General features: G+C 38.3%; 1 protein-coding gene across 3 annotated transcripts; it reads left to right on the top strand.

Moving 5' to 3' along the window:
• The first annotated feature begins 6622 nt into the window (after nucleotides 1–6622).
• LOC109243857 lies at nucleotides 6623–11978 on the top strand. 3 transcript variants are annotated; one of them, XM_019410862.1, is made up of 5 exons: nucleotides 6623–6762; nucleotides 8118–8210; nucleotides 9800–10508; nucleotides 10606–10689; nucleotides 11579–11978. In XM_019410862.1, the coding sequence occupies exons 2-5, from the start codon at nucleotides 8139–8141 to the stop codon at nucleotides 11653–11655; spliced, it is 942 nt and encodes a 313-aa protein (XP_019266407.1). In that variant the 5' UTR covers nucleotides 6623–6762; nucleotides 8118–8138; the 3' UTR covers nucleotides 11656–11978. The 3 variants fall into 3 exon arrangements, with proteins under 3 accessions (XP_019266407.1, XP_019266408.1, XP_019266409.1); XM_019410863.1 differs by having other exon boundaries at nucleotides 8118–8223; XM_019410864.1 differs by lacking the exon at nucleotides 8118–8210.
• The last annotated feature ends 1871 nt before the right edge of the window (nucleotides 11979–13849 follow it).

Below are 13849 nucleotides of genomic sequence, written 5' to 3'. Positions count from 1 at the left end.
CGAACCGAAATACCGAATGCCCACCCCTAATTCGACCTTGATCGAATTTAACTCGCTTTCGACCTCGTTCGAATTAATTAAGAGTAAAATTCAACCTCGTTCCAATCAACTCACATTCGACCTCGTTCGAATTAATTAAGAGTAACATTCGACCTCGTTCGAATCAACTCACATTCGACCTCGTTCGAATTAATCAAGGGTAACATTCGACCTTACTCGAATTTAACTCGCTTTCGACCTCACTCGAATTTAACTCGCTTTCGACCTCATCCGAATTAATTAAGAGTAACATTCAACCTTGCTCAAATTCAACTTACTTTCGACCTAGCTCGAATTTGATTCATAATTAACCTCGTTCGAGTTAATTATGGCGACGTTTGACTTCGCTCGAACTAATCAAAGACACACTCGATTACGTTCCAGCTAACGCTTACCAACACAGTTCTTTTAATCAAGACAATCAATTAAGGAAAATATTCAAGGAAAAAATAGAAGACTTGGAAATAAACAGCAAAAATAGCATTCCAAATCAAGAGGTATCTTACAAGGGCCGAACAGACGCCCACAAAAGTAAAAACAAAAGATTACAAAAGCATTACTCAGCATCATCACCCCCACCATCGTCCCCACCATCGTCTTTGCTATCCGAGTACTCATCAACGTACCAAGCACCTTGCTCGATCCCGTCCAAATCACCTTCACCATTGCCCGCCCGCGGCGTGGCGGGATCATAACCAAAGGTGACTCGAGCTATGCGTGTCTTGGCGCGAGCATCCTCGAACTCAACCTCAGAAACACTCCTTGTCGTCATCAAGTCCCTGAATATGTCTAGCTGAGCCTCGGCATGGATCCACTTCTCGTGCAAATCCCGCACAACATCGGATAAGCGGAAGTGTGAGAGGAAGACGGTCGAGCCAACAACTGCGCCCTTTCGGCCTCAACAGTGGCGACCTGATCATTTAAGTTCGAAACCTCTTTATCAAGCCCACCAATCCGCTCATTAAGCCATGTCTCCCTGAGCAAGGCCATTTCCGCTTCACTCACCTGCTCAGACCGGAGGACACGGATGACCTCCTCCACCGCCGCCACCTTCGCCAAAGCCGCCACCCTGGCTTCTTCGATCTTCTCCAACTCCGCTGTTTTCTCAATCAACTCATCGCTTAAGTCATTGGCTCTAGTCAAACTCTGCTCAAGTTTGGCCCGCAGGGATGCCACTTGAACTTGAAGATCGGCACACTTAGCCTCGACCCCCTTGCTCACTTCGAGCTCTTCCTCCTTGATTCTAAGCGCTCCCTCGAGCTCGCTACAATTGCTGATGACCCTCACGAGTTCATCGTCCTTCTGCTTTAGCTCATCCCTAAGAGACTGGAAATTACCGTTCGTGCCGAATCGGGTGCATATCTCACGGTGCTTGGCACAGTACTCACGATACTTCAACTCCATTCTCTTGAAAATAGCCCTCCGCTTCTCTTCTCGACGGGCGCTCTCAATCTCCAAAATAAGGGTCTAATGAAAAAGGAAGAGCCGAAGGAAAAAGTCTGTAAAAACAAAAAAGAAAGAGAAAGAACGCAAGGTACGAGAACAAAAAAGACAACAGCAACAAAAACTTACCCTCAAAGCCATTTCGGATATGCCTAAAGACAGAGCGGCATCATTAAACGCCTGTAAAGTCCTGTCCTCGACGCTAGAGCATAGAGGACCTAAAGAAGGAACCACACTCTCTGTATTCACCAACAAGTCGCGGTCCAAGGGAATGACTATGGTGCGAGTAGATCCCTCCGTCCTCACTTCTACCCGAGTAAACCCCTCACTGAACATCCGTACCTCTTCGGGGTCGATGTCGGAATCGGTTCAATAGTCGTCCACAGCCACACCCTTCCCCATCTCCTCAGCTGATGAAGGAACGTCAGCCTGCCCCGACGGTGACGGATCGCTCCTCGGAACAGCCTCCGCCGCCTCTGATCGCCCCCTTATTCGACGATGACTTCGGGCGAAAGAGCAATTTTTACAATCTCTGCAGGCGGCAAAGTCTTAGTGTTAAAACCCACGTCGCCCTCAGATGCAACTGTGGACAGCTTAGAATCTCCCCTTGCTGACCCTTTGGCTCCAGCTATCACGTCGCCGACCTCTACTCTCCGCCTTTTTAGCGGAGCTAACTCCTCCTTACCCGGAGATGATTCGTCTATGACGAGTGTCTAGCATATATAAAATTTTAACTCGTACTCTGTCAAATAATAGTATAGAAAGATGTCGAACCCACAGAGATTGGTTTATCTATTCTACAGATGTTTCTTGTTTTAGTTACTATTTGAGAAAATCAGAAAGAGTTGAGTTTTAAATTAACTAACTAAAAATGCATGAATGGAGCAATAGAAAATATTTTTGTTTTTCACATATATAATAAAAAGGTGTTGGGATCCTGACTTCACTTAATATTTTTATTATATAGTAGATACATTTATCCTTCAACTTCTATTTCTCATAAATGTATAAATGCCTCTCACGATTACATTTATATATTATTACTATAGTTGAACAATTAAATGCACTCCTCTCGGTTATACAAATTAATCGTTAAAATGGTAATATTAAAGAACCAGAAATATATACTTGAACTAAAGCATGCTCTTTTTAATAAGTCCCTTTCGGTTACCCTACTTGTTCTAACTGATTACTACAATATTCGCCTCTTTCGATTACAAATAAGTGTAGAATCAATTTTAACATATATGAGCTAGATGTCACTAAATATAGATTACCATCTATCAATACCAAAATTAAGTATTACTTCTTCTGCCTCTTTCGATTACAGAACTAGTAAGAAGTTAATATGTAGTACGAAATTGATAGATGATAATAAATTAAATAACACCCAACTATAAAGCAGATAAAATTTAAATAAAAAGCTTCAGCTCAAGCATGTGAAATTGAAGAATAATATCTACTATTATATAAAAATATTAAGATCCGTCATTTTTCCAACACAAGAAAAGTTACTCCATATTGGAGCCAATACCGACAACGGAAATAATCTTGCCCATTAAATAAGAAAATAGAGAGAAATATTCAAGAGAATAATTCCTCCTATTTAATTAAAAATAGGAACTAGAGTAATTTTCAATACTACAATTTATTCAGAACAAGAAATGAAGCCAGAGTAATGGCTAAAAGAAGAAACAGAAGCAAAACTAAAGAACAAAGAGAAAGGAAAAACTTTCTGCTCAATATTACACTTCTCAGATTTTTCTTCCAATATTTCTTTCACGAATGATGCCTCTTTATAGGCAAGCCATGACAAGGTTTTCAATTATCTTCTGGATATGAACTTGTTATGCTTGGTTATGAGCTTCTTTGGTTATGGATCAGTTATAGTTTATTGTAGCCGGTTGTGAGTCGGTTATAGTTTGTTGTAGTCAATTGTCCTTTGTCATAGCAGATCACGTCTTTCTTTAGCACCATATTTTACTCTGCTTTAGCTTGTCCGTTTTTCTAATTTTTCCTCTATAATCTTCTCGTTCCCGGACCAATACTTCTTTAACCTTTCCTGCATAATTTAGACAAAGTATGGAAAAAATATGATAGTTTTTTTTTGTGTTTTTCAAAGAAATTGTATGTTAAAAATCAAGTAAAATGCACTTATCAGTCTACCAAGTGTAGTACAGAAGAAACTGGAGTCTCCACTGATGGGGCAGTCGCCCGTCGGCTAGGCCTATGCAAAGCCGGAGTCCGTACGGACTTGCCTGCAGTAGCAACGAGCAGAGACCGGTCGAGGCACCTGATTGACGAAAAGCGGGGGTAGGAGCCTTCACTCTCCTCGAAACCCTTCGACCTGACAACAAAAACAGATGTTAATCTGACTTTACTACAAGAAGGAAAGGAGTGAAAAAAAGACGGCATGAAAGTTGAAGCTACAGAAGATCGAAATGAATGACTTACCGGTCGAAGAAGGTTTACGTCCAAACTTCTTGTGGAACGACGACTATTCGTGGATCCTCACCGTGTGGGGCAAAATTTAACTCACCCAGTCGCGAATGTCGGCGACCAATGTAGGAGGCTCCTTCTCGGCTGCACAAAAGAGGAAGAAGAACGATTAAGTCACTGGTGAGAGAAAAAACAAGCAATCAGTTAGCAAAAATACTTACGGGCGAAGTTCCACGCTTCAGGGAACCCACTGGGTTCGCCACCACATGCTCGGTCTTAATGAAGAAGAAGTTAAACCAAAACCGACAATTTTCCTTATCGTCCATCTTCACCACCAATCTCTTGGTCCCTCGGTGGCGGAGGTGTAACATCGTACCCCCGTGAAAGCTTGGCGCGAAAAGGTGTAGCAGATGGCGGATGGAAATCCCGCGGTTGGCCAGCTTCGCGTACTTTATCAACACGAGGAAGAGTTTATAAATATAAGGGGATAGCTGGGCCGGACAGATGCCGTAGTAGCGACAGAATTCCTCCGCCAACGGGGGAAAAGAAAGAGAATAGCCCACTTGGAACGGGTACGTGTAAAATGCGCAATACCAGGACGATGAATATGGATTATGTCGCTCCCAGCTGGGACCAAGTCGATGTGGGCCGGGATGTTGTACTTGGCCCTAAGCTCGGCGAGATCAGTTACATCCATTTCAGACTTTACAGGTTCAGGCTTGTTCGCAGGTGACTTCGAGAAGTCCGATCCTAGCTTTATCATTACGAGGAATGACTTCCTCTACGGTGGGAAAGCTCTCGTCCTCGACAACGACAACAACATCGTCATCATGAGAAGGCATTCTCACTGCTAGTGGGGTTAGTTGGGGAGCCTCATCAGAGGCAAGAGGTGCATTAACCATTTTTGGTTGGTTGTAAATACAGAAGACACGAACTCGAAAGAGGCAGAAATAACAAGAATCACTCGAACCAGAAAGGAGAGTAAGATTGCGAAAGATAGAAGCAACTGGGCTAGGAACACAGGAAGAAGAAGAAGAGAGGAAAAGATGCAGGTTCAAAGGCTGGAAAATATAAAGGTTTACTCAAAAGGGTTCCCCACCCTTATTTATAGAGAACACCGACACTCAGATCGAGACAATCAACCGTCAAATGCACAGGGATCGAAACAACAGGGGCATGAGAAGCGATGTAACACATCGGGAAGATGCGTAATAATGACGCGTGAAGCCGTGACGTCATTCTAAACCGACGTCATTAAGTGTGGTTCTCAAAACGCCACGTCACCATCTCGACCGCGATCCTCACCACTCGACCTCCCCACCCGAATTTCTCAAACTATGACTAATGAAGTCCGCTCACCGAGGTAGACCAAAAGATAACCTCGATAAGCGGAGGGACTAACTGTAGTGGTTAAAATCAGATCGAAGAAATTCGGCACGTGGAGATGATTATCATGAGTGATTTACAAATCAACACGGGCAGTTTGGCCGAGGTCGACCAGTGGTCAATAGAACGTGCCGCTGAGCGGTCCATCAGGGCCGGGGTCGAGCAGCATAGATAGAAGTAACAACTAGTTTTGTATTGTGATCTTCAGAGGGAATATTTTATTAATTATTCTCTCCGTTTGTACTTTTTAGGGTTCTTTGGGAATATCCCATATAAATAGCATGAGATATAAGGTAAAAGGCATGTAATATTCCATATGATAAGCACTCTTTTGAAAAACATGCTCTCTAGATAAACACAAAGAACGTTCTGACGAGATTCAACCCTTTTAGATTATCCATTGTCATTTCCACCAGATCCGAGAAAGTGCTCACTACTTTTGTTGTATTCTTGTCATTCTTCACTGTCAGAGGAAGGAATCATCCACCTCATTCAATATTGGGCGAAACTTCCTCTTTATTTACATTTAGTGCCATTATTTGCTATTTAATATCCGATACCTCTAACATATTATTACATAATACTGGGCATTAATTCCGTTTCTTCACTACCCATTTTTTTTCACCATTAATCTAAAAATTGTGGTTATTAGCTTTAACTAAGATTAACTCCCCTTAATAACTGATTAATTAGTTTAACCAAAGATTATCGTTCTTTGGTCAAACAGCTAGGAGGGCTGGAGTAACGAAAGTATTAATGCCATTGAAATCGATAACGGGTTAACATATTTGCTCGTGTAATTATGTTAAGCTTTAAGCTTAATAAGAAATGTCAAGGGAATAACAAATACACGTACATATATATCTACTATTTGTACTAATATTAGGTTAATTTACTTAGAAGATTATCTGTCACAAGTTAAGTTGAGTTAGTTTCATTTTAAATTCCATCATTGATTTGTAAAAAATTATTGTTAAATGAGATTTGAAGTTTTTTACTTTGGTTTTAATAATTGAAATATATTAAATTGCACGTATTTTCGGAGGATATTTGAAAATGTTAGAATTAGATGGAATATAAAAAAAGTAAATAAAAAATAAAAGATTCTTTCTTTATTATTTCTTAACATTATGTTAAAATGTGTACAATTAACTAATGTAATGGCTAAATTATTGAAATATATACAAAGTAGAATATACATCTAATTCATTTGTTGGTTGGGCCTGAAAATTAGAAAATTTGGGTCTAATTGGATCACATCCCAAATGGCCCACATGAGAATTGGGTCGTAACGGGTCACAATAATAACCAATGATTCTCCTCTTTGCACGCACTAGACAGGCACGATCAACAATTTGAGGGCCACTGGTTGTTTGTGCCCTCTATTCCTCCGTCGTTGTGATTACCTTCCACTTTCTGAAGAAATTGGCAGCATATCCGTGTGTACATATTAAGGTACTTATTTCTTTATTTACTCAATTTTTTTGTTTGATATGTTAGATTGTAGTTATGCAATCCAATTCTGTCGAATTGATATTTGTTACTGTAAGCAATTTTATAGCTCATTCTTGTTGGTTTATTGATTCATGGTATAAAGTTTCTGCTAAGTTGGATTTTAGATATATTCAAAAGAATTTCTGTATCCGCTGTTACACGGATTGCAATATACGTACTATTGCTGGAGAAAGGGATCTCTGTTTTCTTTATTGAGAGTTTGGTATCACTGTATTGCATTGCTCTAAAAGAAGAAAGCTTCCTAATTTTAGCTATTAACATTGTAATTCAAAGATGATCCGTTGTCCAGGAAAGACTAAATGAATAGGCTTACGGGAAGATCAGGTTATGACCAATTCTTCTACTTAACCCATTTTAAACTGCCCTAAATTTTTTGCCATATCTTTTACCTTTTCTAAGCTTAATCACCAAACGAATACGATGAGATAGATAAATAGACGAGAACTGCTTTTATTAGCTTAACACACATTAAACTATAGTTTACAGACTTCCTCAGCCTCTACTCTCTTTTTTAAAGCTAATCTACCACGAGGTTACCTAGTGGCTAATTTGAGTAATAAAGATTCCAACTTGAGTGCAGAACGAGTGTACACTATTTCAATGAAAGCAAACTATGTCTAATGAAATAATGAAACTATCTAATGTCATCTTTGAATTTATTTAATATTCTAAGATGAACTCACATCGAACAAAATAATAAAATGCTCGAAAGAAATGAAGTTCCACACTGCCAACGATTTCATTTTGTGCAAGCTGCTTTCCACCTTGAAGTATCCGAATGCCACAGAATAGAACCATTGCCCCATCATCCGCCACCATATGCTAATGAAACTCTTCATGGTATAGAATGTCATTGTTTTCTTCCCTTCACTGCCTTGGTTCTCAACGATGGCCACTGTAGCTTATCCAAATTCAGAATGCCCTTCCTTTGGTGTCCAGCTCCACAAATGAATTGATTATGAGTTCCCCATCCGCATTGAAGGCTAAGTCTGCCAAATGGTCAGCTAGCTTGTTACCTCAGCTCTATTCTCTTGTATCAAATGACTTGGTTATTTTTCTGTAGACCTGTCATTGCTCAAATTTCCGAGACGAATCATTCTATTAGTAGTATCTGCAAAAGTGCTTCTCGAAACTATGCAGATTAAGTGGACACATTCAAACCAATTTTAGCAGAACTTATTTTATTTATCTCAGTTTAGTAAATTTTTGTTGGATCCTCTTCCCTTTTGCTCTTTGTTTGGTGAAAAATGCTGAACTGGGAATATGTTCTCATCTGAGTCGCTGCTTCTTTTCAGAGCTGCAGATAACTTTTCATTATGTCTTGGAATGGAACCACCTCGAATGGAACATTTTCTTCTTCTCATGTCATGCTCCATCATCTCGATGCGGTGAGCCTATGAGGTGAGACCGTGAGAGTAATATTCCCGACTCCATCACGCATGAGATACATTTAGTCCATTTTCTGCATAATTTCTTTGCTTAGGAAATACATATGTACTTGACAAGCAAATGTAGGCATACATTGCATTTGTTCTAAATTGATTATTTATCAAGTTTCTTTTCATCCATGCAATTTTTTTATGTAAATCATGTCCTATTTATTTTTCCCTACACCACTCCTTGCTGGGAACATTTGAAATAAAATCCTACATTAATCTCGAATAGGGTCAAGATCACTGCTACCTATGAAGCCCCTACACCCTAGAGTATCTTTCTTTGGCCTCTCCTAGATGTGTAAAACTAGAATTATCTGATTATCTCCCAAGTACCACTACTTTGTTGAACAACTACTGGGATGAATTGGTCCCTCTACAACACTGCAGCTCAAAATGGTTATCTTCTTAACTTCTGTTTTAAATTTTTCGGGTTTTCCTTATAATATTCTGAAAAGAAAATGATTTCAGTTATTAAGACACAGCTTTCCAAAAGAAAAAATTGAAAATAACCTTTCAAAAGTTAAACACGCTCATTGAGTGTGGCAGGGTTGCTATCTACACCTAACTTGTGCTAGTTTTGTAGTTTGGGACTTGATGTTGCAAATCTGTTGGAAGTACTTACCTTCTCTGAGCTGATTCTAGAGCTGATGGATTTGTTCCACTTAAGAAGCTTATTGATTAGTATATGCTTGTTCCTTCTATTATAATCGGTGCATAAGAAAAAGTAGTCTTGAATTTATCATGGTGAAGATTGAAGAGTTGTATTCTAATGGTTGCGTATCACTTTTTTTCCGTGAATGGTGAATGAATTATAGCAAGCCAGGGCTTTAAGATTAAAAGCAAATATTTTAAAAGAAAAGCGCAAAGAAGCAACAAGGTGCATGGTTTGAAGCGAAAAGCAAGAAATGAAGCGCACAACTTACAGAAAATTACAAGCTACCAAACATATATGAATTTAGTACTATAATGATCAAATTGCAATTGCAAGATTAATTTTATCATCATCCAATATACAGTAATACTGATATTAATCGAACTCTTTTAATTTGAGATTCAAAGAACCAACAGCTTTGTGTTTGGATCACTTTGTGCATTATTGTTTGAAGCGCGTGAGACTCATGAAGCGATAATCCCTGGCTTCACCTTGCTCACCCTTTTAAGCGAAGAAGAGAGAGACTTTTAATAACATTGTTTAAAACACGTTAAATGTACAACAACAACAACAACAACAAACCCAGTATAATCCCATAAGTGGGGTTATGCAGACCTTACCCCTATAGTGAAAAACACGTTAAATGTATTTTTGCAAAAAGAAAAAAAAACAAGGTATATGTAGTAATTCTTTTTATTGTCTTCTTATAGTTATTGTCTCATTTCCAAATTGTAGATGAATTTAGAGAGTATCAGAGGAGCATATTGATTTGGAGTGGTTGCTGTTATATGATAAAGAAGAAATTTTTAACTTTTATACTTAAGATTTTGTTCATATTTACTAGAAAATGCAAGATCTATTTAATTGTCTAACATACACCTTCTCTTAGATGGGTCAACAAACAGTAGATTCAAAAACAAGTGACCACGGGAAGGCTAATACTAAATCTGGTGTACCCAAGCATGATAAACCGCTATCAGTGCCAGAAGCTGTAATGGGTACTGCAGTACAAGATTCGCAGAGCGAGAATGTGGTTGCAGCCTCCAAATCAATTGAAAGCCCACTATTTCCTGAAGCGAACAATATGGTCAATAATGTTTCTAATATAACTGGCTCCAAAAGACCTACTCCTGAATGCCTAGTGAACCCACTCAACCGATGCTCAACAAACAATTCTGGTAGCGGGCATCTTGTCTATGTTCGTAGAAGACCTGACGGAGAGTTAAGCAAGACTGCTGCTAGTAACAACCAAAGTGGTGTTACTGATTATTCACAACTGAAAAAGCTTCAACATGATGAGAAAGCTCAGACCGAAATCCAGATAAAAGAAGCTAGATATTACGTTCCAGAAGTTTCATCAATGTCAAGGACTCCTTCCAGGGTCTCCTTGTCCATGAAACCTTCAGTTCCTCCCTCTACAGGAGAGTCCAACAACAACTTAGCTTCAGTTAATGTTAGCAACTATCAAGTAACTTCTACCAGCCTATTGTTGGATAATCCCAAGAAGGTTAATTTTAAGCATTGGGAAGAGCGGTATTTCCAATTGCAGAACTTATTGCACAAACTGGAGCGATCAAAGCAAGAGGATTATATCCAGAGTATGTATTCAAATTTCTTGAGGCTTGTTCACTGAATTATCTGTTTGTAGTAATCCTTCTTCTCACTCATTTGCTCAAATACAATCTCATCGAGCAGTGCTTCGTTCTCTGTCCTCTGTTGACCTAAGCAAACATGCTGTTGAACTGGAGAAGAGGTCCATCCGGCTTGCATTGGAGGAAGGTACTTTGTGATTTTGCTTTTATTGTTGCTTTATTATAGCCCTAGAGATATGTGTAATTTTACAACAGAAATTTGAATGAAAAAGTAAGTAAACCTGCAGACTCTATTGTTGTACTCTTAGATTTGCCTTGAAGTATCTTTTTCCATTTTTTTATGAGTTGGATTTTTCTGGTTGATCTTGTAAGATGCATTTTGCTTCAAGAATTGACTCCTGTTCGTTTAATATTTTACTTGGCAAGAAATGATACAGGATGGTGTTTGATATCTCGTAAAGTCTTGTGTCTGTATTTGCCTTGGTTCTAATAAAAGGGATGACCTAGAAGATAGTTATGAATTGGACTACAAGCTAATTGTGCATTTTTCTCTATAGAATCTTTTTGGGTAAACCATTCTCACAGTCCTGGGAATGGCTTCTGACTAAGTTTTGGTAAATTTGAATCCTCAAAAGAGGATGAATGGTGCATTGTATGGATTAACATTTTGTTAGTTCCTCTTGGTTTAAGTTTGGAGTGGTTATATAATATTGTTGCATTGACTGCTATATGATAGGACGAGGTGTTTGAATCCAATGCAATCAAGGTCCTTCCTTGTGGCATCTGAAAGAGAATCGCGGCCACATTTGATACCGGACCTAATTTTAGTTATTGGGCTTTTAACTCGTTTCCTCTCTCCCCTCTTTGTTCCAGTGAGATGGTGAATAGAAAAGGGGACAAAAAAGATTTCGTCTCATGTTTGCAGTTTTCAACCCAAAAAAGAATTATTAAATTGAGGATTTCCTAATCTATAGAATTTTAGCACAATTAGTCCTAAAGACCTTTTTGGTGCTGGTATTGATTCTAAATTTCACCTCTTTTTTTGTTTTGTTTTGTTTTCTTCTTAAATTTCTCAGCGAAAGAGGTGCAACGAGTAAGAGTCTCAGATGTTTTGGGGAAATATCCAATGAACCCCAAAAGCTCTCTAGCTTGACGTCTTGAACAGCTTCCGAAGGAAGGAAATGTGACTGTATTGTAAAACAGAATTTGTACATTTTGTAACCTGATATTCACTAGTGTTGTAGTTAGAATCTCTGTCTGGTCTTAGCCAGTTAATGTGTTGTACTATTCTTTGTTAATAATACTAACTTATAGTGCCTTCTAATGAGGAAATGGTAATGGCATTCCTCAGGTCCATCTACAATAGTTGAGATTGAATTCTTGTGCTTAATGTATCATGTAAATCTCTTTTTATCTATGCTTAGTTGTAGAACTTAATCGAAAAGAAAAAAGAATCTGTTACTCAGTTGTGGACAAGATTTTGGCAGAAATTTGATGTGGGATTGCAATAAGCTTTCATGTTGAAGTTGTGAATACCTGGCCATATAATCAGCCCCAACCAATATTGGATTGAGATGTAGTTCTTTTTATTGTAATCAGTATTGATGGAATTACCAGATCGGGAGAGGTTGAGATCATTTCCCCATCCCATTAGGTGGTGTTGTGATGTGAAACACCTCCCCCCCCCTCCCCCCCAACCCCAATCACGAGGAAATCAGCGACGGTATACTGGCATGAATATGGTGTGAGCTATTATAATTCATGTTCCATCTGTTTGGAGCAACTGCTGTGGTTTGGTTGTATTAAGCCGAGGGTCTTTCGGAAACAACCCCTCTACCTTCACAAGGTAGGGGAAGGATTGCGTACATATTACCCTTCCCAAACCCTAGTTGTGAGAATATACTGGGTATGTTGTTGTCATCTGTTTGGAGCAACGTGACACAGTTTACTTTTTAGTATAGACAGTTTGAGGGAGGTGAAGATAGCATCATTACCCTATATAACAATTCTGATGGTAAAATATGTTAAAGTGACATGATCAGAATTCAATCGATTAACATTAGGCGTGTGTCTGTCTGGCCATTTTGATATGTTTCTAATGGGTTTCTATGATTGATAAAACAAGCCATCGTAGGCTAAAATGCGGAAATTAAATAATCCAGGAAGTGATGAAAATAATTATTGCGTGACGATAGTCAATTTGTTGGTTGATTGTGCTAGAAGAATGGGATATACGAACTAGAGTATTATTCTACATTTCTTTTTGATTGGATGAATTTTTCCTTCAATATTTCTCTTGACTTTAATATCTTCGTATAAACAATTACTAAGTGATTTGAAGGTTGTAGGGTCAGTTTTCTTTGTGGAAACATACCTACTTCAAAATACTTGCTTGTCCTACATTATATGGGGCAACTCCGACAGTGATTGAGATTTTTGGCTACTTCAAAAATAAAAGAGTTTCTGCGTAAGTTAAGTTTTAGCACATAATTTATTCTTTCTCACTAAAGTAGGTGTAATTGATTCGTTTATTTTCTAACCCCACCACTTAATCTCTCAATAAAATCAAAAGCAAAATAACATACACACAGACCTTTTATTTTTCTCGTCAAAATAGTACAGATCAGACTATTACCGTAACAGATGAACATCCAAAATTAGTGGTGGCTTTAGTACAGATTTCTGTTGGTCTCTCATTATGCCTGGCGACAACGTTCATGATCTAGCATGTAATTAATGTATCGGTTCACGTGAATCTAGTAACTTTTGCTCCAATATGTGTGTACTGAGAAATTTACTAAATATATATCAACAAATATTAGACTATGTTCATGCTCATATCTTTATCGAGTTATAGAACACGATTCTATCATATGTTAGCAATGGGCCAACTAGGTATTAAGACCCAGTGCTGTCTATTGAAGGCATTGAGGTTCTCTATATATTTGTAACAAATCTTTGTCATCGACCGTATTACACTTGGGTTTACTCAATGTTTTAAGCATGTTGTATCTTGTTGCAGAAATAATTAAGACATACATGCATAATGCTGTACGCATATATATCCGTTTTATCCTTTGCTCAGTTACGTTGATCCTTACGGATGGGAACTATAGTTTTAGTCTCAAAAGTTATCCCAATTTACGGACTGACGGGAAATTCATTAAAAGGTGTCTAACTATGAAATCTGGGTAATATATATATATATATATATATAGTATATACGTGCATGTAGGCAAAGGTAGTGCATATTATATTGTATTCTGATGGCAACTTGTGGTTTATTATTTTGTGGAATATATGCTCCATTATTCCATGGTAAGAGTAAAGAATATAGCAATATATAT

Source organism: Nicotiana attenuata, unplaced genomic scaffold, assembly GCF_001879085.1.
Source record: "Nicotiana attenuata strain UT unplaced genomic scaffold, NIATTr2, whole genome shotgun sequence".
Taxonomy (NCBI): Eukaryota; Viridiplantae; Streptophyta; class Magnoliopsida; order Solanales; family Solanaceae; genus Nicotiana; species Nicotiana attenuata.
Note: the sequence above shows the minus strand (reverse complement) of the source record. Positions and strands in the feature narration are given on the sequence as shown.